Source organism: Vanessa cardui, chromosome 11, assembly GCF_905220365.1.
Source record: "Vanessa cardui chromosome 11, ilVanCard2.1, whole genome shotgun sequence".
In the NCBI taxonomy this organism is placed as follows: Eukaryota; Metazoa; Arthropoda; class Insecta; order Lepidoptera; family Nymphalidae; genus Vanessa; species Vanessa cardui.
In genome coordinates, this window is record NC_061133.1 from 4,489,041 (window position 1) to 4,515,956 (window position 26,916).

General features: G+C 31.8%; 1 protein-coding gene across 1 annotated transcript; it reads right to left on the reverse strand.

The window, feature by feature from the left end:
- Window positions 1-1,511: 1,511 nt before the first annotated feature.
- Window positions 1,512-4,744, reverse strand: LOC124533323 (dynein light chain Tctex-type protein 2B-like). The gene is made up of 3 exons (XM_047108522.1): window positions 4,434-4,744; window positions 3,467-3,613; window positions 1,512-1,748 (listed from the first exon to the last, which is right to left on the reverse strand). The coding sequence occupies exons 1-3, from the start codon at window positions 4,608-4,610 to the stop codon at window positions 1,512-1,514; spliced, it is 561 nt and encodes a 186-aa protein (XP_046964478.1). The 5' UTR covers window positions 4,611-4,744.
- Between the last annotated feature and the right edge of the window lie 22,172 nt (window positions 4,745-26,916).

Consider the following 26,916-nt stretch of genomic DNA (forward strand, 5'->3'; position numbering starts at 1 on the left):
TTTTTATCTGTAACCTACAGACAAATCATAATTCAAATTATATTAAACAAACGCCAAAATTCCGCCTCTCTTATAAAAATATATTTTTTATAAAATAACATACTAGTTACATCACAGGTAATTGAATTAATATTCTCATATGTTTAATCAAAATCACTTTACTACACGTTACCCAATCTATCTTACTTTAGTTTATTTAATAATATCGAATTATTTCGAATAAATTAATTTAATTTCATAGTAATAGATAAGTCATAATCTTGTATTAATATCTCAAATCCACTGACTCCAATGTAGGCGATCTTGGGAAGGGTTAATCCGCCTTTCTCATGCGGGCTCCGTCCAAGTTTAGCATCGGTGGGACGCACGATATCCCTCAAACTTTCCTTTGTGTTAGTTCTTCGTTTTCGTGTAAACTGTTCAAACTAAAGTATTAAGATTTGCATCAAATTTTACATCGCAGTTCAGATATTATTCCACTTTGTGCAAACGGAGTAAGATAACTCATTCGCTATTAGTACCGAGTCATAAGTTTGATATCAAGTTTTATAAATTTAAGCTGCACGTCTTACTAAATTGTAGTAGTTTTGGAATAAAGTATACAATTATTCATGCTTATTTGCCATCGCTAAGCGAGATGGCCCAGTGGTTAAAACGCGTGCATCTTAACCGATGATTGCGGGGTTAAACCCAGGCAAACACCACTATTATATATTATTATATTTATGTGCTTAATTTGTGTTTATAATTAATCTAGATCTCGGCGTTGAAGGAAAGCATCGTGAGGAAACCTGCATATGTCAAATTTCATAGAAATTCTGCCGTATGTGTATTCCGTCAACCCGCATTGGAACATCGTGGTGGAATATGTTCCAAATCTTCTCCTTAAGGGGAGAGGAGCCAGCAGTGGGAAATTTACAGACTGTTGCTGTTGTTGTTGCCATCGTTAAGTTGAATTGAAAGTTACGAATATAATTTACGAATGAATAAAAAATTGACGAGAGTCTGTAAATGCGAATACAGAGTGTATCGCGATCCTTTCGAAATGAGGGTATGAATTTTAAAAGAACGAAATTGAAACAGAACTTGTATTGCTGAAGTATTCTGCATCGTTGCGATCTACAATTTTGCATGTTTGAACACATTTACAGCTATGCAATGCTGTGCAAGCTCAAGCTACGATCCGTTCTCGCGTAATCTTTTAAAGCTTAATACTGTTAAATAACTATGACGAGAATCTAAATTAAAATAGAAAACAGATTCGAATATGATTAAAACTTTAATAAAAGCATTAATTATTATTTAACAAACCGAATTATAAATTCGTAACATTCATTACCTATTTCAATATTATTTTAATATTTATTATAATATAATAAAGCGAACTAAATTACGAATGATTGAATATTTAAAAAAAACTGTATAACCAATTAAATAACATCTTGACCATTATTTAAAATAAAAAAAAAGATTCCATATTTAAAATAAATAGAACTGTAATTTTTTTATAATTAATCTAAATAAACTCCAAATACCGTTAATTGAATAAATGCAGAATTGACTTCCCTTTGTAAATCTACATAGTTATCCCTCTCATGATCCCACAAAAAGGAAATGGCGTTGTTGTAGCATTGCGCCCTTTTCTGGCCAATTGTGATAACCGTAATGATTCGGTAGCGTGAAAACTGTAGAGCCTTGATCTTACGCATAAGTTCACCTGCTAAGCGGAGAGCTAAAGCCGGAGATTCCTGTTAAAATCAAATGATTTTATTATGTATTTACATTATTTTATACTCGATTCCAACAAATAACTACTTTAGAAAATCCTAGCAAACGAAACAGAATTACGTGAAATCGATTAATTGTGATAATTAGTTTAATTAATTGAATTATGACGTCACGACAAATAACGTGTTACAATAAATGGTTCATCATTAATATTCTTTATATCGTCATTGATTTTACTTTTATTAAAAATAATGTTTTTTTTTAAACCATTTATTTGCTACACACATACATTACATAGATTATACAGGAAAAAAAAACATTTAAAGAACACAGTATAGCTGCTAATGCTAATGCTGCCTAAAAATCAATGCTAATGCACAGCACTGATTTTCAGGTGGCCCCTGACTATTGGGTAAACATAAACACATGCGCGCACACGAAAATAAATAAATGAAATTATAAGAACAAAAACTAAAACTAAAAAGCCCTTATACTAAAAAAAAAGAAACATATTACACAAAAAGAAAAACATCACAAGGAACTTAGAGATAAGATAGACAGGCATCTATCTCATTTGACAATATGTATTAATGTCTTACAATTATTTTTATATTTTAACATAGAATAAATGTTTACGAGTCTTATAAAGTATTGTTACTGGTAGAAATGAAAATAATAATAAAATATGTGTTACAGTAGTTTTAACTATCCAAATTCGTAGTATGAAAAAAATTTTGAAATATATAAATAATAATTTAGAACTTCGAGAAAAATACATTCGTAAGCATTTAGTAGCTGTATTTAATTTTTTTTATTTATATATTCATGTGACATTATTGATATTCTAGTATTAGAATATTGTCTAGTAACTTGGTTAAGTTACATTTATTTCGTATAACAATATATTTGCATGTAACCCACGCTCATAATTTCGTATTAAAATATTCAAATGCTTATGCAAAAGTGAACGAAGTACATAAGAGATGTAAATAAATGACCATGTCTGGATAATAATTATTGATAATAGCTTAAACGAGTTCAATGAACTTCTCGCATATCATATACATATGTACTCCTATTGACATAATTTGTTAGAAACCCATCAGGTTTCTATTCTGACTATATGACGAATACATGGGATATAATTGTCGTAATTAGTTATTTTTCAGTCAGAAGTTTGTCCACTGAGCTCAATTAGCTACTGGAAACAGGGGTTAGAGTGTTAGCAATAGTTAGGTTAGCCATGCATCGGAAGGCATATCAAGTGCTTAATATAAAGTTTTTAGTGCTTGGCAAAAAAGAAACCAGTGGCCGTGGCCTGCAAACGGCGCCGCGCGAATTGTCAATTCGCAGTTCGCACCGCGCGAATATTCGCGTCGGCGAATTTCCTGTTGCCAAGAGTTAATAAACTATTAACCCTCTCAAAAGAAGAAGGAACCTGCGTCTTGCATTGAGATATTCGCTCATTGTTCTTTTCTTTCATTTTATGTATGACTAGTTTTGACATGGCCTCGCTCACATCACGTTAATATTTAAAAGAGAGTAATTTTGAGAATTTTTGGTAAGCCTCTGTGCAAGTCCATCAGGTTGTACCCCCATTTATAACATAGTCTACCAAAAACAGCAATATTTGCTGTTGTTGTATTCCTTTTGCAAGACTGGGTGTTACATGCCTGTTGCATATAAAATTTTAGTGTACAGGATTGATGATAAAATAATTTTATAAAGACATACATACCTGTACATTATATTTATGTCCAGTGAAATTTTCATCCAGTAGTTCGTCCGATATTTTCGTCACGGTGGGAACGTGAAACGGATAAGATGGCTCTAACTGATACGTAGGTAGGTAAGACAGTGGTGGGCGTTTAAATTCAATTGCTACCTGAGGATTACATTGAAATGAGTAACATATTTTATCTTTTATTGAATACTAGTAGTTGCCCGCGGCTTCGCTCGCATTTTAGGGCATCTGTTGTCATGTGTTAGGCAAAAAAGTAGCCTATATTCTTTCTCAGAGTTCAAGTTTGCTTCATACCAAATTTCATCGAATTCGGTTAAGCGCTTTGGTCGTGAAAGAGCGACAGTCAAACTGACGGAGTTACTTTCACATTTATAATATTAAATATAGATTTCAAGTAAAGAAATAACTATTCTAAGATCACTTGAACAAACCTATATCATCGCTGCTCCAGCAAAAGTCGCTATGTGTTTTATTCATATTTTTGACTGCTGTGCCGTTTTAATCCTTATTATTGAAATAACGGAAATTTCGATGTATGAATATAGCATAGCTAAGTTTGTAAACTTTTAAACTATAGAAGTGATAGCAATTTTTTTTTCAGTTCATGCGTATTGAAACAACAATTAAAACGGTGAAACAATCAAAACATATAAAAAAAAACATAGCGAATTTTGAAGAAGCAACGATGATATATTGAATATTATACGTACATATTGAATTAAGCCAATAAATAATTATTCATTATTGATAATAATTTTAGGCTAGCTTGGAACTACTTTCTAAAAACGAACTAGCGCATGAAATCAATTACTGACTGTTCAAAATGAATCCTGCGAGCTTGTTTGAAATTCACGGATGTTCTACGAATACTGTCTCATCTGAATTCTGAATACCTAATTTTATATTACGAATTAAGATCTTAAACTGTATTAATAACAGCATGATAAAATTGTTACCCCACCTGTGACGTTCGTTCAACGGGCCTTATTCCAGGGACTCCAGAAAATCCGTACGATTGCCTTCGAACTTTTAGTCTGCTCGCTGACTTGTGAGCCAGACCCATCTGCGACCTCACGCCAGAGTGACTCTTGATGTGTAACATTGACACCTTACTCTTCTTTCCTTCTGTTTCACTCATATTTTCAATAATACCCAACTGATATGTCTATTTGAAATTTCCCTACGATGCTTGATTTATTATTACTTCAATTATAGAAATAATAATAAGTTTATCAGTACCATGTACTAGGATTTCATAAAAATTTAACAGCGCATCACAATATTTCCCTTCTATCGTCGAAAATTTATGGATGACATGACATAAATGTCTACACAAAATATTTTCTTTTCACATGTAATATAAAAAGAAGGTTATGCAGGAAAATATTATGGTGCGGACGCGTTATAAAAATTTACCTGCCGACCTTTTCCAACCTTGTTATATCAAAGTAGGTTGGCAGGTCATCAATAACATTTAATAGATAAGATCATTGAATTGCTTCCTATTGATTTCGATTTATTTTATACGTAAGTTCGTGAATAAACAAAAATATATTACATATTTAAATTTATATTAAAAAAAATTTCTTTTTAACGTTAATTAAAAGACTCGTTTAAAAAAATAGTACAATGTCAAAAGGATTACCAGTAAATAGTTCCGCTCTTTCTTGGTATCGTAATTTCATTACTTAAACGACGATTATAAATAGGTTACAATTAACACATTACTAGGTGTAGACTTATTAGATTAGTGTGGCTTCCATACTCACTGCATTTACAAGGAAAAATAATAGCTACCTAGAATGGCGGTAGCGCTCCTATTTATTTCAATGAAGATAATATTCTTTAGCCATCTGCTTTGTATGGCGTTATATGCTTACTCGTACTTACAAATAGGTTACCCTATGTACATATATTGTGTATTTACTTCAATAACTTCCTCGTTCGTCTACAGTCAATAAAAGAGAATGTATACGTCAACTAGATATGCCCACGATTTCGAATTGCGCGTTTGAATTTAATAAAAAAGTTATTGTTCAGTTCGCAGATTTTAGTCTAACCTAATATTTCTGTAGTAGGCAGCTTTTGCGATTTTAAATAGTTGGTGTGAGGTACCGAACGTGGAATGGTGACAAGTGCCAAGGCACTTATATTTTCGCAATCACTTGTGCCATATAATATAGTGTGCCTTTGGCTTGGCGGACATGCAAATGATCGCCTGATGGTAAGTGGTCACTATCGCCTATTGATAATATTGTCTACTGCTGTCTGCTAACAATACTGAGTACTACTATTTGGCAATAGCATATCGGATGAGTGGGTGGTACCTACCCAAATGAGCTTGCACAAAGGCCTACCAGCTAGTAAATTCAAGTTTTACAAATCAGTCATCTAATTGGAATATTAAGGTCGATGTTATATTTTGGTTATATATTTTAGTATTATTGTTATATATAGAAGATAATCGTAGCATTTATATTTTTTCTATCCATGATATCATTATCTCTTTGAGTAATATCAATTTCCTTGAAAATTTTACTAGAATAGTAGATAAAATGGTACGAGCGAACTCGGAAATGAACATCGAATTGAAAGTTATTAATGATTCAAAAGAACTCACCGCTGCTTTGCAACAGAGGAGAAATGTTCGTACCGTCGGAGATCCGTAAAAAATTTCGTTTGCACGCTGACAAAGGATTTTTGGATAAAAGCCTTCACATCTACGTCTTTTGAAATATACGGTCGGTCGGTAGACCACGGTTTTTTTTTCTGTTGAATACAACGCGTTTACTTGTTACCTGGAGTGGATCTGACGTACAGTTTAGTTTTATTTGCACGCGGGCTTTTAAGAGGAATCTCGCTTGAAACAGTTTAAGCGAAAAATGTAAACTAGGAGATTACCGAGAGGACAAAAATGTTAAAAAATATATATGATGAAAATGACCAACTGTTGATTATATGACGTTTCTCTGTTAGAAAAAATACTCGAGGTTATTTCAGCACGCCTTTACACGGTGGGTAATACAAGTTGCCTATACAATTTCAGTCGACGCGGGCAAAATGTTCCAAGTTAGCTGAGAACGATATAAATTATATATGTAACTGAAATAAGAATGTAAAAACTTAATTGTACTTGTTTTGGTTTTTTTTTTTGTTTTAATAATTATTTGTGACAGTAATCATATGTCTTCTGATATATGTTCCGGACCATTGGTGTATTTTTGTCGAGAGACAAGATGGCCCGGTGGTTAGAACGCGGGCATCTTAACCAATATGGGTTCAAATCCAGGCAAGCACCACGGAATATTCGTGTGCTTAATTTGTGTATATCGTGCCCGGTGGTGAAGGAAAACATCATGAGGAAACCTGCATGTGTCTAATTTCATAGAAATTCTTTCACATGTGTATTCTACCAACCCACATTGGAACAGCGTGGTGAAATAATCAATATGGTGAAATATCTTCTCCTCAAATGGAGCGGAGGCCTTAGCCCAACAGTGGGAAATTTAAAGGCTGTTGTTGTTGGTGTATATTTTGTATTATCGAGATGTTAGATTTAATTTAGAATTACTAATGATCCTATTTTTATATTATACATTGCGTCGTTTATATTTAAACAGTATTACGTTTCTAACATAGCACGTAGATTAAATCAATGATAAACTAAAATTTATTTAAAGAAAAAAATTGTGAAATACATTGCTTGCAAAGTACATACAAACAGCAATCTAATTAAAGTCGATGTGGAATTTAAGCGAAACACTATGTCATTTGTCGAGCGTCAACCTCAAGGACAAACCGACAAGTCACACTTGTATCGTTGATAAAGGACTTATTTAGGTTCAGTACTCTACATGACAACTGAAAGTGGAATTCATACTTATATTAGAAGTGGATGTTTGTATAGTACGACACAACTTAGATGTAGCATCGGAAAATTTAAAAAATACCTCCCTATCACTCCATTCGACGCTATTCGTGGTTATAGATTCTCGCGTCAGTTCAACCCGAGAAAGCAAGTGCATGTAAATCAATGTGTCAAAATGAAGAATATATTAAGTAATATGATATTACAAGTTAATACGTTTGTGTAAAGATTATGTTCATGTAAGAAATAATTATTGATAATTTGGGATAGCGTACTGAATTCGGATGTGATCGGTTTTACGAATTTTGCCGATGCTACATCTAAGTTGTGTCGTACTATATGCAAACTTTTATTGACAATGTCTTATTTGACTATCAATAAACAACAGTAGTCAAGATACTCCAAATGTCCAGTTGCTGGATGAAATTATGGTTTTAACTGACTACAAAAATGGAAGAGGTTCTCAATTTGTATGTATATTTTTTATGACAATATTTCTGTATGGGCTCCATTTTATGTTTACGTTAGTTGATAAGAATATAAACAAGTTGAACATTAATAATTAAGATGGTATTAGACTTATAGCCTTCAATTATTTATATGCTTAAGTGTATAGTCAAAACTAACAATGCAAACAAAATAAAGGCCAAAAGTTGGCCACTAAACCCACAAACTAGTCAAGTAGTATGACGTTTGGCGAATGGTAAGCGTACCTGTCATGCACACCAAGATAAAGTCATTTCATTTGTTTTAGTTTTTTCTTAATAGTGTGACACTTCTTGTAGATAGACAAATAATCCTAAGATAAAGTAATCGTTCACAAAAATAACTTTGAATATTTGATCCATATACAGAGATGACGAATAAGATATACATGTAAATTAAATTACAACTATTTGTAAACCAATTTATTTGAACTTTTTTTAGATTTAGAAGAAACTGTAATTCTAGCTATGATCAGAGTAAACTATTTTACCATGTCGTGAATATGAATAATAATATTTCACATACATATATACATTACATTTTTGTTTATATTTCAACTACTGGTATTTTTGTATGATGTTTTGAATAAGTATATGGACACAAATCATTAGTATATGTATAATTCCGAACTCAACACGACCATCTCACTAATTATGTAAGCCAGTGGATCTCCCACACAACTGCGTGCTTATTCAACATCTTTATACTAATCTAGAAACTTATGACAGGTATTATTTGGATTTAACGTCACTGTAAACTGACAACGTCTGTTCGCACGTTTTACGTTTGTTTTTTTATTTTTGTTTTACATACAGCCGCTCTCTAACTGACCAGCACCTTTTTTCCGCGTTCTAAAATAAATTCTTTGTTAAATCGTAACAATTTAATAAATTGCATTAAAAAACCTCTTTATTTTTCTGCACAAAATTAGACAATAACAATTTTTTGTGCAGCTATCGTTCTACAATCACTGGGATAAAAATCGGCTTACGCTATTAATGTATGTGCACTAGGAGTAAGAGTAAGCTTATAACGCCAGTTTCCGACTCCGCAAAGTCAATAAGTCCTTCTTGGGGCAGGGTATCCGCTTCTATAATACAATTCCGCAGATATTTTCAACTTTGCCGCTTAGTAAATTCAAATCGTTTGTAAAAAATACAGTGGTAGAAAAAGCCTATTATTCAATACAAGATTTTATAGAACCCCGACCGACCCTAACCACAATTTTCTAAATTACTAAATAAAATATTTTATATTTTTAGCAACTAAAAGCAAGGTAACACAAAGAATATCACAAACAAATAATGCAAACTCCAATAAATAAAATAAAATCAAAATGGCGTAAATATTCTAAATGAAAAAGTTTCAACTAAAGTAGTAATATCCATTTTATTACATTTTAATATGATATTTATCATAAAAAATGCATAAATATTTTTCCTTGCAATCATGATGTAACCGCCTCGGTCTCGAGGGCTCCGACCGTAAGAAAGTTCATTGGTCACAGTATTACGTAGTACTATAAAAAGATTTAAAATAGATATACATTTTTAAATATAGAAGTCCATTTATGTTTCTTTAGAATTCCATTTGACGATAAATATTAATAATTATGTCATAACAGCCAGTGATGTTTATTACATTTTATTATTTATAAAACAGTGAAATAATGTAATACAACTTATAACTTTATGTGTGTTATTAACTGTATAAAGAACATATTATTTATATTTAAAAATGAGATATGTATATATGTAACAATTTGCACTTGAATTGAAATCAATTTTTTTCGAATATTTTATCTCGACTTAAAAAGATTTACTAACCCGAATTCATACTTCATAAATACATACGACAATAATTATAATTGGTAAAATTTAAACCTAAAATACTAAAAATCTATTAATATAGATAGAAAAAAAGTCAACAGATAATTAAAAACTGTTATAAGTAAACGGAGCAAAGGCCACGGAATTTTTTAACAATAAAGATGATTTGAATTGATTTTGAGACCTTCAGCATCCGATCGTGTTTTTATTTTTCTTAAATTAACAAAAACAAAAACCTTAAAAAATGTCTATTTTTTGTTTCCGTTTCTTCTTGATAGTATAGAACATTGGTAGATTGGTATTGTTTGATTATTTTGTATGGGTAAATATAGGCGTCACCATCCAAGTTTTAGTTAAAAGAACTAGCATGAATCTTTTACATCTTACGAACTTGGGCTTGACGTAAGCGGTTCAGGGTCAATGGCTTCAACGCTCACAGTGCAAGTGCAGTGGAGTGCATTCAACTGCAGATATACTAGAAACATTCTAAACGCTAAGCTTCGCTGTCGTGGAAATAACAGAAATTAATTAAAATATGATGTAAGAGAAATTTCAAATACAACAACAGTCTCTTTGCATTTCATATTTAATTTAAAACTTGACAATCAATGACAAATTTTAAACAGAATGTATATTTTCCCGCTGCTGGGCTAAGGCCTCTTCCCTTTGAAGAGAGAGTTTTGGAACAGATTCCAACGCGTTGTTCCAATGCGGCTTGGTGGATTCCCTTGTGGCAGAATTTCGTTAAAACTAGACACATGAAAATTCTGTCTGAAGATATTCGCGCTCTAACCACTGGGCTATTGCGGCTCTTTTAATTTAATTGTTAACTTTAAGTAAATTTCTTACTGATCGAATAAAATCGTATGTTTATGAGAAGATTTGAAGAGTATTTTATCACATTACTTATTTGGAGTTATTTAATATATATTATGCGTTACCTACAGATTCGAACACTACCTATGTGCTTAAGACTTGTGTATTCTACACACTGATCCAATTCGATTCTTACGGGCTTTATTTTTTTAAATATACGAATAGTCAAGACTAAAAAAACCAGAGACAATTCCGTGAATAAAAAAAAAACATGAAAACAAAATAATGTCTCAGTCGAACGACATTTAATTACAGCAGCAATTTTAAACCAACCAAAACCTCAAATACACGTTAATTAGATTCTTTATTTTTGTAAATGAAACGAAATAATGTACTCTGTCGTCGAGTCTTTATTCATTAATATTTAATTTAATAAGATTGAAATGTTAGATAAGCTTAATGTTGTAGAAAATAATTAAACGGAATGAAGAAACGAGAAAAATATTTTCTTCTATGCTAAATAATTTCGAGTACCATTAGGACACCAAAACCTTTTCTGCCAACTTACAGAATGAACGCTGTGCGCGTTCTATAAAGGTCACTGAACATAAAAGCGAATTTATTTTCGGACTAATGAACATTCATACCTGAGGAAAGATTGAATAATATATAAGTTTCAGAGTAGATTTCGTCCCGGCGGGACCATAACTCAGCGCAATGCCCGGATTTTGGACGGGAAACGTGAAATAATAATAAGCACCCGATTTGTACCGTGTTTTGCAGACGCTTGTCATTATAAACACTGTATAAAATCATAATAGAATGATTATGAGCGCTGTTAAGTTTCACATTGAGTATAATTAAATCTATACTGTATATTTATTTTTTATTACTGTAATCAGTGAAATGAACGTTCGTTTGTAATATTGTATTCTATACTAATATCTGTATTTAGTATAAAACTTATTATCTTTTAAACTACGCAATGACGATTTTAATACGGTTATCATCAATAAACATTGATGATTGAAAAGAAAAAAAATGAATTTTAAATTTCTTAACCGTTAAAAAATAAGATACATAGTTTGTGCTACGACATGATGTATATAGCCTTATTGTACCCGTGTGATGCCGGGACGGTTAGCTAGTATCAATAATATTGTATTAAATAATAATTATATAATATGTTATAATGTTATATTGCTGCTGTTACTAGTTTTTTTACACAAGACAGTCGTTTGGTTTGCTAGAATTTTCAGGAGTTCGATATACCTACATTATAAATATAAAATTAAGTAAACAATTGACCAAAATGAGACACATAGAGACCCCAGCTGTACCCACATCTTCGGTTAAAATCTACGAATAATATTGAGGGTTTTTAGTCAAACATATCCTAAGTAAATCCTAAAGCCAAACAACTAAATTAAATATATTTTAAATAAAAAATGTAATTATCCTAATAAAAAATCTTGTAATATGACGAGGCTAGTATTTTTATTTAGCTCATGAAGATCTTTCTCCCAGTTTGTTGGGATGAAATTTATATTTCTCTTAAATAGATCTTTATTTCAATATAGTATGTACATATATAAAATGCTGTTAATGAAGTTTATTGGCGAGTATTATTATAGTAATAGTATAGAAGAGAAGTTAAAGGTTATATAGAAATTAAAAAATGCAGTAACTAAATAAACAAGTCAAATAAAATTACACTAATTGCGTCACAAACAGTAAAAGTTTGTAAAACGGTACCAGGAGAACATAGTACAAAGGGAGTTATAAAATGTTGTTTTTAAATTGGACGACGAATCGCTGACCGCTCTTCGCGACCACGTAATTAGTTTCAGTTAACTACACGGTTCTCTGTCGCATGCACAACATGATATAATTATAGTTTATTTCCATTGTAGACTGAACAAAGTATGTAATAAAATATATTTAATTTACCAATTAGTATACTCGATTAATAATATACACATTACACAATTACTCGGTACTCGCGGGTTTGTATATATTTATGATATATATTTTTATTATTACGTATTATGTTTCATTTACGGTAAATTATTATATATTATTATAATATACATTTTAAAGTTAAAATTTGTTGGACCACACCCAAATAAGTATGGAGAATTTTAAGTGCAACGACACACTTACATAATTATTGGTAACGTACGTAACAAATGACTTAAACTCTTTACAAATATAATTTTATTTTTTCCCTCCATTAGGATACTTAATGGAGAGGAAAGACAAGCTTTGTCAGGCTGCCTGATAAGCCTTGTCTTAAAAGTGGAAGTAAAAACAGTTCAAGGATTTAAGACCAAATTCGAGACATGACAAAATAGGTCGAATACTGTGATATCGAGGCTTTTTGAGGCTGATTATAAATAAATGTATAAAAAATATACAACGGCGCGCTTTATTTGTTTGTGTATTTCATAATTAATGATTAGAGTTATTGCCGATAATATTTGATGGCTGATATACTTTTAAGAGCGGGTCACCTCCAATGAAGTTGTATGTGTCATGGCAACGCGAGCCGTTATTATTTGATAAACATTTAAATGCGATGGTGGCTTACAAACCCATTTTGAAAGTTTTCCAAATGTCGGATCAACCCCCAAACCCACCTGTTCAGCATCCTACTCCTCTAACATATAGTAAAGTAAAGTAAAGTAACAGCCTGTAAATTTCCCACTGCTGAGATAAGGCCTCCTCTTCCATTAAGGAGAGGGTTTTTGGAACATATTCCACCACGCTGTTCCAATGCGGGTTGGCGGAATGCACATGTGGCAGAATTTCGATGAAATTAGACACATGCAGGTTTCCTCACGATGTTTTCCTTCACCGCCGAGCCCGAGATGAATTATAAATATAATTAAGCACATATATATAGGGGTGCTTGCCTGGGTTTTAACCCGTAATCATCGGTTAAGATGCACGCGTTCTAACCACGGGGCCATCTCAGCTCTCCCTCTAACATATATATTATAGAAACATTATTATCAAGCTTGTATATAAGCTGAATTGTATTGGAAACTAGGTCACTAATGCGAAGTGAATTAACGGGATAACCAATAAATTATCTTAGGTAGCGATATTTTATGATAAATTGCTTCAATTAATTACACTGATACGACATTATAATGACTAATCATTCGGTACATTTAATGTAGCCATTAAAAAGGATATTTAGTAATATTATATCGATATTAATGAAATATAAATAATTACGAAAAATAATGTATCGATTTTGATACTAATAATGTTCTTTTAAGTAGACGGATAGCCAAGCGGACGGTAAATGGTCATCACAAATTAACACTAATAGAACTTATTATATGTCGCCTTATACCTTCTAAGGTTCAAAGATTTAAATAAAAAAACCGTCATGGAACTATTGGCAGTCGTGAAATGAAATGTAAAGTTCGTGTTTGAAAAAAAAGCGCAGATTTTTATTAATAAAATAATACATTTTTCTTATTATTATTATAATAATATAAGGTAATAAGTATATAAGCTAATTATCATGAAAATGACATGACAGCGAAATACCGCCTCGATAATGGCTCATTTTTTTTATTGTAATGACTTAAATTATTGGTTTTTGTCAACACAAGTCAGAAGCTGCCTGGAGTTCTGAAGGGACTTTAAGTCTTTAGAAACCCGTGCCCCGGTACTCACGAAAATTGTCCTGCGCATAAGCCTGATGTCCTTTTGTCGTACCTTTGGAGTGAATGAGTGAGTAAGTGAATTTTGATAATGTACGCTGTGAAAAACTCATAAGAGGACATTTTCTTTTCCTCAGTATTCTTTCGAGTAGTTGAAAATAAATAGGTAAATTAATTGTTAATTTATTTAAAATCAAGATAATTTGTATTATATTTATAGGTGAGATTTGCGTTAAATTATTGGACATGCTTTCTACAATAACGGTCAAAAACTTAGAACATTTTTTCGTAGAAATAATATCTAAATCCTATAAAATATTATAAACAAAAATATGTTATTGTAAACATAATATCAAACCTTCTTTTTTGGTATCTGGTGGTGGTGGTAATGTATCTGATTGTAAGTGATAATAATCATACATTGAAAGCCAAAAGCTCCACAAACCTGATTTCTTAGCAATGTTAATTTTATATCAATAATATTTTTGTTTCCATATAAGCCATACAAAGTTTTCGGTCGCGCCAACCAAAGTCAATTACATCGGGTTGATATTATTGTTGATACTAGTGAGTAAAACAATTGATTAGTTTATAAGTAACAATAATAATAGTAAATCCAATATACTTGTAACTATATCAGTGGCAACTAATTTGTCTTGATGTTAAGTAAATAATTACCATGTAAGTACTTGATTCCACTTCTATTTTATCTCTTGATCTATGGGTAGACCAGCCTCCGGTCCTATAATAGCCGTTCATTCGCTGCAGTTCAATTAGTGACTAAGCTACATCGTTCGTTAATTAGAATCTGCCGGTATCGGCTTATAATAGGGTTGCGTCTAGCACGATTAGTTTTTATGGTCCCCGACACCACTCTTGTTTACATTATCTAATTAAATATTTCTTAATGAATACTTATTAATTTAAATCATTACATAGTATTAAACAAAGTCGCTTACAGCTGTCTGTAGGGACAGACATACATAGGGATGTATGCTTAGATCTTAAATAATTACGTAACGGCTTTTGATGCGGTTTTTTTTTAATACATAGTTATTATACGTGGATAATATGGTTAAGAAACACTATATTCTAACGCGATGTCGTAAAGAAACAAATTATGTAGTATATTTAGCATCAGTATTGCACCCGTGCGATACCGGGGCGGGATGCCAGTTAGTGATACAGGGATAAGATTTAAAGGATATTGCGGCGTAAAAATAAAACATTTGTTTTTTGTAACGACCGTGCAATTCTGTATACCTATACACTGTATATTACTTGTTAATTGTTGACAACCGTCCGGTGATACGCAATTTTGATCCGTGTAACCTATAATTTTACAGTGATTCTCATCAATTTCCAACATCACGTTCTAATTCGCGCCCGCGTTCTGTGGTGAGATTCGAGTTTCTTATTACAAAATAACTCTACTGATTACATAGCTAAGGAGAGAAACGTAGCAAGTTACATTTAAGTTGGCATTTTGGCTTGGTATTGTCACATCGATTTATTGTTGAGAATTGTCTGGGAGGTGAAATTCTGAAATTCTCATTGGTTTATTGCCATTTTAGGAGCCGTAGGCTACGAATATCGGATATAAGGGTAAAAATTAAACGAAGATGACAGATATAGAAGAATTGCTATAAAAAACATTAGACAATTATGGTATTAGGAAGCAAGGAATTTGTTTTTGGAGTAAAACTGGATTCAAGTTATATTCTTACAACAAAAGGCCTCCTCTCCCTTTGAGGAGAAGGTTTGGAACATTTTCCACCACGCTGTTCCAATGCGGGTTGGAAATGTTGGAATACACATGTGGCAGAATATCTATGAAATTTGTCACATGCAGGTTTCCTCACGATGTTTTTCTTCTCCGCTGCGCACGAGATGAATTATAAAGACAAATTAAGCACATGCCTGGGTTTGAACCAGCAATCATCGGTTAAGATGCACGCGTTCTAACCACTGGGCCATCTCGACTCTATATTATATTCTTAAGTTGTACTTAATTTTTTCTTTGACTTAGAATCAGTAAATTTAACGGTGTTATTATTTAGTTACAAATATTATTTGCCCATGAGACATAAATAGTATCACAATAAAATCTTTACTAATATCATAAATGTGAAAACTAACTTTGTCTTTCAGTTTCACTACCAAATTAACGAACCAAATTTGATTGAATTTGGTGTGAAACAAACTTGAACTCCAAAGAAGGACACCTTTTTTTCTTAAAACCATTCCCCAAAAACGCGAGCGACGCAACTACTAATTATTATATATTCACATAAAATGAAATAATAAAGTCGAATATGATCCAAACCTTCCCCTCAGGGAGAGGAGGCCTTTAACCCAGCAGTGGGAATTTACAGGCTGTTGTTGTATACGGTAAATAAACACTGTAACATATTTAGTACTAACTAATAAGTCTTTGTAAGAACGAGAAATTACATTACTTACGGGACGATAAGTAATGACAGACTGATCAAAGATGTTTGTCTCGTTACCTTCATGAAAACAAAAGACACAAGAATTGAAGAAAAAGATGATTAAGAAAGAAAATAAGTACATATAAAGTTTGTTATGCTCTTAAATGTGATTTCGCTTCGATACGTTTTTCTATCAAGTCGATATCAAACGGAATGGTCAACGTCTACTTATAGTATGTAATTGTTATACAGGGTGTACATAAATGGTTATATACCTTAATCTATCTAACTTATTCCATATATATTCTTATTCTTAACACAGGTTATGTTATTAACCCATAAAGGATAATAAGATTCACTCTTTTTAAAGTACCAAACCACATGTAAATAGAGTACTTAGCTAATAGTCTTATTTAACAATAGTCATACTTATTTTGTATACTTATATATAATATATAAGCTTATTTTTGTAATATTACTTTTGCACCAATAAACTATTATTATTATTATATATATTTCATCACGCATTAATATTCATTAAAAATTATATAACATGAAAGCTATGACTTCTTATCAATGTAATGTGCAATGCATGTTAGATAATAAAAATTTTAAAAAGAATGATTAGTTTAAAATAAATTCTATTTAAAAATATCCTGTACACATTCAATACATACAACTTCGATACAATGAGAACTTCTTCTATGAACCTGGAAAATTAATTTCCGTTCTACGAAATTCGTGTTCTTCATTGAAATTTGATCTCATTTGATAAAATAATATCGGCTTTATATAAATTGTTGGAATTCGTGCAAGCGAGGGTTCAGCGACCTGAATATTTTAAGATACAGGCATCCCCTTTGCCTTCGTTCAATCGCCTATGACCCTGTTTCTCCTAAATAAAAGAATTTGTAGGCGAGACGTTATGTTTTCTTCAGGAAAATATTTTGCCCATATGAAGCTGTCTTGTTACCTTCCAATATATATTGACGTATCGTCCTCATACCTCACATATGTAACAAAAATTATTTTATAGGATAATAGGATAAGAAACAAATGGGTTTCTTGTTTTAGCAAAACTCGCTTTACAAATAAAACCGCCTTCAGGAAAATGTTCCCATATAGTTTCATCGATTGTATTGGTATTTCAAATTATTTAAAAATTAATTTTTATTTTTATTGGGGATTGGTCTTTTCATCACATTATTTTATTTGATTGGCTGGAATAGCGTTATTAAAGTCAACGTATGTTCATATTATGTCATTTCAACATCATCTGCGTTGTTGAATTTAGGTTAGGGGTCCAGTTTCTTTGTGTAGAATAGAATATGTATATCAGCAGATTGTCGTTTCTGTTTTCCTGGTACCCTCAAGATACTTAATAGGGATTTTATAATAACAGTTTTTCAATTCAATGCGGATTGTCAGATACTATATATTTAAGAATATACGAAGAAAAAACAATTTCTTTCACACATTTGTGCTCATGCTGACTGATGTGTATAAATTATAAAAGATAACTAATATATTTATCAAAAGGCTACTGACGATAGTCCAATCCAATCAGATCCTACGAATTTACGAAAATTGCCGTTTATTTGAAATTACAAAGGCAAAAAGCAAATTGTTCATGGTAGTAAATATGTGCCAAAAGAGCTCTATTCTATAGCTATGCTGGATAACTTGAGATGACTCTGGCTACAGGTGATGAAATAATTAAAAAATATTGACATATTGAGTGTTAATATTAACAACATTGATAGCAGTTAACCTACATTCCGTATTTATTGCAAAGACAGCTTAGCACAACTCTGAGCGACAATAATGGTCAGGAGGCAATTTACGATGTAGCTATAACTTTGCAGTATCCGCGATATCTTCGATTTATGGCACGCATTAGGGGCGTTTCCGTTTTGATATTGTTGTATGTTCCGTTCAAATATTTATATTCAATAGGTTTTGGTTACCGTTTACGTCAATATATAATAATACTATTCTTTCAAATGTACCTTTTTTCGGATTTTTTATTTGAAATACTTCAAGAAATCACGTAAAAATTTCCTAGTGTCCTTTATTATTAGGGTATGTTCCTGGTAAAACGGTTCTAGATCTTTATAAAAGACTTAATGCATTGAATAAAATTTGCGATGACTCTTCCTTTCTAACGGATTTCTCTTTCGGTGACCAATCTAGGCAAACTACCAACTAAGCAGAATGTACACAAGTTTGTGTGTAAACACAGATGCCCTCTTTTTTCCTCATTCTCATAATGCAATGGGGTGGCAAATCTGATATGAGAAGAAAAACTACGGTACAAATGACGACTTTAAGAGCTCTCCAAGGCACGGGAGAACATTCTTCCTAATCCCTAACTCCTGCTTCATTGAGATATTTCCGGAAGACAACGCCGATTACTTTGAATCAGTCCTACTAGGAGTTTGAGCCCAAGATTTAGAACCGCAACCACTTGTCACAAGACCAATAAGGCTGTGAAATATAGATAATATAGATAATAAAAGAAGCATGTATGTATATATGTGTATATATATACGTTACGTTACGGGGAAATGTAACGTAAATATATATGTATATACGTTTCCCCCACCTGGACTTGGTATACGTGAAACTCACTAGTACCCCGGAAGCTGAGTGTATGAAAGTGCAATACCCATCGGAATACCCACTAAGAACCCAGTACCCTTTTCTTCTTTTCATCAGGATCAGGATACAGGATCGCATGCTACCGTCATGTAATTGAGTGTATTTGATGCAAATATATTACAATATTATTAAGTGTCATCACATAATAACTGTTTACAGTATTTATATATGAAATTATCACACATGAGTTCACCTTATAAATTCTATTCAAACAGACGAGACTTGTTGAATATTTATTTGTTTGTTCAAAATATGTTAAAGCAGACATAATGTGGAAGGACATTTTAGTCTCTTAAATTTATATTAAGTACGTTCACACAATCGTTTATTAAGCAATAAAAATACCATACTATATAAAAAAAACCGAATTAAAATATTAAATTTCGAACAAAGTTGAGTTCGTTTTTTAATACTTATCATTGGCTATGCACGACACATTGAAAAATCCAGCCCGTATATGTTTCGGTCTCTTTCAGCTCATAGCATAATTTTTATCATTAAATTATTCTAAGCTGTCACCAAAATAACATACATTGATTCAACTCTACTTTAGCGCTTACATTTTACAAATATATTAGAGCATAATAACTTAAAGTGAATAAAACTCTATCTGCTCTGAAAAGACTATACCGTCTACTAATCACTCAAGACTAAAAGCCGAATACCTTGTTAACTTATTCACAAAAGAGCTTATAAATTGAAATATTACAAAATGTTACTAAGAGTACTTATTTACATAAGCCTTTTAGAAGTATTCTTTTGCCCTTTATAGAAAGACGCTACAAACACAATATGTAAAACACACACAAACAAAACAAACGCACACATGCGTAGACAGCTGTAGAAGAGTTTTGTTTGTAATATTATTAATTTGTATGCATCATATGAACAAAATTTCTAATCAAGATCATACAATGCCCTATATACTAATAATAATACTCTTTATTGTACAACAATAAACATATACATAAGTCTCATTCAAGACAAATTTACAGGAGAAGATCTTATCACTAAACCAGCGATCTCTTCGAGACAATCTTAAAGCGGAGGTAACAAACAAAGGTAAATAATAATTAATAAAAGGTCATTCATAAACCCAATAAATACTTTACCATGAAATAATAATACCTTTAAAATGATATACACACTGATACTCATGTATACATATTTATGTTTATAATTAGATGCGTACGAATTTTTTATTACCTGAAACAACTCTGCCGCAAAGGGGCCATTCTTAATTGGCTAAATTTTAATCAAAATTGTTAAGCAACTGAAATCAATTTTGACTGAGTTGTAACATATTTAAGTGTGTTTGACGCTATCCGAAATTCAGTTCAAGAGGTGAAGAGTTTCGTAATTTATGCAAATTGTTGGCAATCTCGGTGAAGAAAGGTGAGTTGAAATGGAAAATAATTTTCTTTAATACCATTTAAGGGAATTAGTAACTCTTCGAGGTCATGTTTATACGGCTTAATTTTATGATAATGTACAGGTTGAATTTTGAGAGAGAGTCTCGATGGCAAATCTGATACTGCAAATGAAAAAATTGCTCATTAAAGTTTCAGGGGCGATTTCATTAAAAAATAATTCGTAAGTGCATTTTTCTTAAATCCATTTTCAGCAAAAACATAACATAGAATAATATTAACTGTTGTATTGAAGAGCCGAGATGGCCCAGTGGTTAGAACGTGCATTTTAACCGATGATTTCGGGTTCTGCACCATTGAATATGAATGTGCTTAATTTATTTTTATAATTGAATTGAAGGAACACATCGTGAGGAAACCTGCATGTGTCTAATTTCATTGAAATTCTGCCACATTTGTATTCCACCAACCCGCATTGGAACAGCGAGGTGGAATATGTTCCAAACCTTCTCCTCAAAAAGGAGAGGAGGAGATAGCGTTGCTGTGGTAAGGATCTAATTAACATGCCGCAAACTAAAAATGAATTGCTCATTTTTCACAAACTATTTCACGTTTCCACATTTTACATTACTCGTGCCGTAATTAATAAAATTGTTCGTCATATCACTTTAACTTTTTAAATTTCAAAAAACATAATATGAGAAACTCACCGGTGTACAGGATCGTGAAATGTCAGATATTTATATTCAACATTTATAAAGAGTACGGCGCTTGCGGTTCGCTCGCGATTTTGGGACTGGTACTCAAATGTTAGGTTAGGTTAGCTTGAAAAAAGTAGCCTATGCCATTTTGTGAGGTTCAAGGTAGCGTCACGCCCACTTTCATTAAATTCGGTTCAGTGATTTAGTCGTGAGAGCAACAGACAGACACGCAGAGCTACTTTCGCATTTGTAATATTAAGTATAGATTAGTTTCCGCCCGTGACTTCTCAGCAGTTAGTAAAAGTTCCGTCAAAATCTGTCCAGCCGTTCAGAAGATTAACCGAAACAAACAGACAGACAAAAATTAAAAAATGTTATTCTATAACTTTATTTTAATATTACTAACAGACACTTCAAATTCATATATTTTTTTGTTTTTTTTTTTTAACGGAATAGGTTGGCGGTTGAGCATATGGGCCACCCAATGGTAAGTGATCACCATCACCCATAGACAATGACGCTGTAAGAAATATTAAGTTTTCCTTACATCGTCAATACGCCACCAACCTTGGGTTTGATGCTATGTCCCTCGTACCTGTGGTTACACTGGCTCACTCACCCTTCAAACTGGAACACAACAATGCTTCGTACTGTTGTTTAGCGGTAGAATATTAACCCAGGTGGGCTTCCACAAAGCCCTACCACCAAGTTAAAGTGTAAAGATTTTGCCCAAAATAATAAATACTGCCTCCACGTTTTTTTTTTATCGATATAGTCTTGGGTAATAAGCATTACTTATGAATATACATTTGTTTTATTTGAGATTAACTTTGTTAATAGACCGAGTTAAAACGTAAGATACGTTTTTGTTTTCGTTGAACTGTATGATGATTATATATCAAACATATTTTCCTCCCTTTTATGTCTTTGTTTTCAGATCGATGGAACTAATTTGTCTTAAATCCTTCATATACATAAACATATATAAGTTGGTAAATCCAATCAAACTCTGTAACGCTACGAAGTCTGTGATAAGCCGAGATCAGATCGTACAAACTTGAAAATTATATGATATTTCTTATCTTTATAAGATTTTTTTTACATCCTGTCTGTTATTATTATACAGTATATGATGTATATATATATATACAATTATACAGTCATGACTTTACTTTAAAACAAACACGACTTGTTTTACATATAATTTCGTCGATTTATATTTATTAATGAATATTGGAAATACAATTACATATACTACACTAACATAAGGAAATTTTAATATTAGCTGACTCCGAATCCGATCTTGAACAGTAAAAGGTATGTATATTGATTAATATAATCTATATATATAAAACGTAAAGCCGAAGATGGATTAATATAATTTCTATAATATTATACGTGCGCATAAAATTAACCGGTCCATCAGTGAGGGTGAGAATTCGGCGTCAGAATAATTACACAAGGTCGAGAGAACCTATATATTAGGGGCATGTTATATATATATGCATAGCATATTCTTAGTGGTAGTTCTTTGTGCAAGCCCGTCTGGGTAAGTACCACCCACCCATCAGATATTCTACCGCTAAACAACAGTACGCAATATTGTTCTGTTCCGGTTTGAAGGGTGAGTGAGCCAGTGTAACTACATTGATACATTGACGATGTAAGGAATAGTTAATATTTCTTACAGCCTCATTTTCTATGGGTGATGGTGACCACTTAGCATCAGGTGGACCATATGCTCGTCCGCCAAATATTCCACAAAAAAATTAAAAAATATATACACATAACGGCTTAATATATTATGCGGAATACACGCTTCCATGTACCTTATCTAAGCTAGCTTATACAGAACGCACTACCAAAAATTATTACGTAATATTACCCAAAGTTTTATTGTGATTTTTTTGATAACATAAAGTACTTACAAGCATGATTCCTGACGCTATTATTATCTAGTGTAAGGTCGTAGATAAATAAAAATATTTGTTGGTATGTTCGGCCGTTTCCGATACGATGTGATAACATTTTGGACAGTTGTTCTGTCTACCTACCATACACACATATGTCTACCACAAGAACAATATTTTTTAGAACGTTCGTTCTTGTATTTATTTAAATTTTAATGTAGATCTGATTGGCATGGATATAAATAATACCCTTGCCAATTCGAGACATGCCATGTACAAAATAATGTAGAGAATGTCGCGAATCAAACAAAGCGACCACGCATCAATCTCGAGGCAATCTCGACAGTGTTAACAAGATAAGCGATAAAAAAATCTCATTTTCCATCAATTTATTTGAATTTCATTGAAGTGTCTGCTTACATATTCCGATGTTCGAAATTTGAACGAGAATATTCGATGCGTTATAAATTAATAGTAGTTATGTATACTTGAAAAACGTGATTTCTACTGGAGACAAATTAATTATTTAATTATTAATTTAAGAAGTGTCAAAGTCAAAATTTTTTATCAGTACACTTGCTTATGGATGGATAAAAATCTACCACCGTTACGGAAATAAACATCTCGGACTCAAAAACTCGACTCAGCTGAGTTTTTTCTGATTTCAAATTCATTTTTTTTTTGTTAGTAGAAGTCTGGAAGCAATCGTTTCAATCCTTGTAAATGTACAATCGTCTTAATTTAATAGTTTTTATTTTTTTACTTAAATTTACCAAATTAATATTTTTGAACGTTTTCTGTAATCCTGTTGTATAAACATACTTTGCACCACAAAACAGCAATCAACAATTATTTTAAACGTATTTTCTGTATAAATCTATAATGTGTAGAATGCAAACGAAAATTTTCTTCATGGCCGGATAGAATAAAAAAAAATATATGCAAGCAGACCCTTATAAGCAGCTTTTCATGTAACAGGGTTCAATTGAGGTGAACAAATTCCAATAGTTGAGATACTTGCCCTAATTTCAATCGCCTTGTAAGCTATCCCTCGTTCTATATAAACAATATGCTATGAATAATTTAATACAATCGGGACGATAACGTTACCAAAATAACGATAATATATTTAATTTTAAAATTCGTTTTAATTTTAATGTCATTAGATTGTATTCTGTTGATTCTTTTTTTAAAATGTAACGTGAAACGAAACGGTAAACAATATTTTTTATAGTATCGTTCTATTCTCGTTAGTTTTGATAAAAACAACGGCAATTCATCAAGTCTCCTCGATCTATCATTGTCGCGATGTTACGAAGCGCAGCGGCCTTGTGAACCTCGATAAGAAACCTCCATAGGCCAAAGTAGCAAGATTAATTGAACCAACTACACTATGGGGTCTTGGGATTCTTAGTTTAGCCAAACTTTGTCGATACTTAAATTGAGAATTATCTCAAGATTATTTTTCTTGTATTTAAGAAGTATCGAATTCGAAGTCAAAATTTTTATTACATATTATTGATAGTCAAAAAACTACCGGTACGGAAAGAAATACCTTGGAAGTGAAAAGAACAGGCAAATGAAACTCAGCGGGATATTTTCCACTTATCTGTCTATCTATATTCGCGGGTTCAAATTCAGCTTGAGTTTGAACCCGCGAAACTTCCGTTAAAATTCATATATAACATCTGAACCATCTTGGCTACTAAGAGATAGGAATTAATTAAAAACCTCTTAAAAACTTACTTTATAAGCAAGCATAATTTTCATAGTAATATTAGATTATGTATAAAATTATTTACTGAATCTTATTTTAATTTTCTTTTTCTGGCTCAATGATTGTGGACTTTAAAACCCTAACTTAACTTAACACATATTAAAAAAAAAGATAATACATCCATACAAAAACACTAACAAAACGTTGCTACTAGATTCACAAGAAGTCTTTCATCATTAAATCTTAAAAACATCTACGAACAGAACACAAAAGAGATTAAAAAACACCTTCCATAAATAGTTAACTATAAGAAACTCCCGAGATCTCGGCTTAGAACTTTATCCACTTAGTCCTGTACACGACGGAGAGAGCCGGCACAACAACTTAATGTTTTAATGAGCTTTATCTTTGTGTAGCTCTGTGATTTCTATACGGACTGACAGTTAAATTATATTTTAACGTAATAACGAACCCTCTTTGTTGAACATGAACACGATTTAATCATTCCTTGTCAGTTAACAAGTTATATTAAATTACTATATGTAACCCGTTTTCTTCGCTAGGCAAACGTATATGTAATAATCTATTTTTATGAAAAAGTCTTGTCATATTTCATAATTTAAATCGATCTCCAAAATATACTCTACTCAAATATATATACAAGGATTATTAAATCATCAGTTTACATGGAAAATAGGAAATAAGATATTGAGATTCTACCATTCAAAATCAGCAATAAACTCAGCAAGAAACAAGTCGCATCATTATATAGAATAATCGATATATCGAAATATAACATATTACCATATGTTTTCATTATTAAAATCAACAAATACTATCTCCAAAGTAATTATATACAGTACAGTGAGGCTTAATTTTATTATTTTAAATAAGTCTTCAAATTTTTACTGGCATAAACAATGTTTTGTTTTGCAATATGTAAAGGGAACTGCCACGAGATATACATACCTACATACAGTTAAAAAAAACGCTCAAGTTCGATGGTGATAGAATAACAATTATACGAACACACATTTTAAAAAAATCATTTTTTACATTAATATTAACTAATAATTTATATATTCATAATTATTACCATTGTATTTCATGTATTATTTTACATGAAATACTCACAGTTAGAAACAAGTAGGTATACCAAACTTTTCAGCCGCGATCTCAGGCATTTGTTGGATGGCAGGACTTACGTAGATTATAATCTACAAAACATTATTACAAAATTACAAGATCAGATTAATAGTTAAGATATATAGGCTTAATAATAAATAAATAGACAGACTCATTCATATAAATGATTAGGATGATATTATGAAACATTATTAAAACACCACAATAATTAGGCAAATTCCTGCTTCACACACGGTTATTTGCATTTAATGATATAAATATAGTTTACATTTATTATAGTGATACTGCGAGCTGCAAAACAGTGGTCATTTGGACTATCATTTCAACCGCATATCAGCGTTTTGTGCAGAGCAACTGCGGCCGCGTGCCAAATTATGTGTTGGAATAGAACAATTGAAAGTGATTAAGTGCTACTATTCGTTATAGACTGACATATAAACTAGGGAGATATCAGATCCAATGATGCGGGCATTTATTTAATATCATCCTGTATATGAGCATATTTTTTCACTCAATATTGGGGACACCTGTTGGTAAGTGATGTATACTTTCAAACATTGGTATTGGAATCAATTATTTGCTACAAACCATTGGAAAGGGAATCTGGTCCAATGTTTGCGAAATATCAGGTAGGCATTTTTATGAGTGAATGTCAAAGTCTTACATTTATAATATTAGACCACATACATTACGATCGAAATTGAATGAAATCTGCTCCCATTTCGATTAAATCGCGGTAACATCAATATTTAATTATTCAATTAGCATCGTACTTGTGCTGAACAAAGTTTGACAATGGGTAGAATGATCGCTCTATTGATGCATGTC

What these genes read in the sequence shown, in the direction of transcription:
- LOC124533323 (XM_047108522.1), bottom strand. Translation starts at nt 4,610, where the DNA reads ATGAGTGAAACAGAAGGAAAGAAGAGTAAGGTGTCAATGTTACACATC. An exon ending in CCGTTGAACGAACGTCACAG is followed by an intron (nt 3,614 to 4,433) that starts GTGGGGTAACAA and finishes TGTAATCCTCAG; the next exon opens with GTAGCAATTGAATTTAAACG. An exon ending in GACATAAATATAATGTACAG is followed by an intron (nt 1,749 to 3,466) that starts GTATGTATGTCT and finishes TGATTTTAACAG; the next exon opens with GAATCTCCGGCTTTAGCTCT.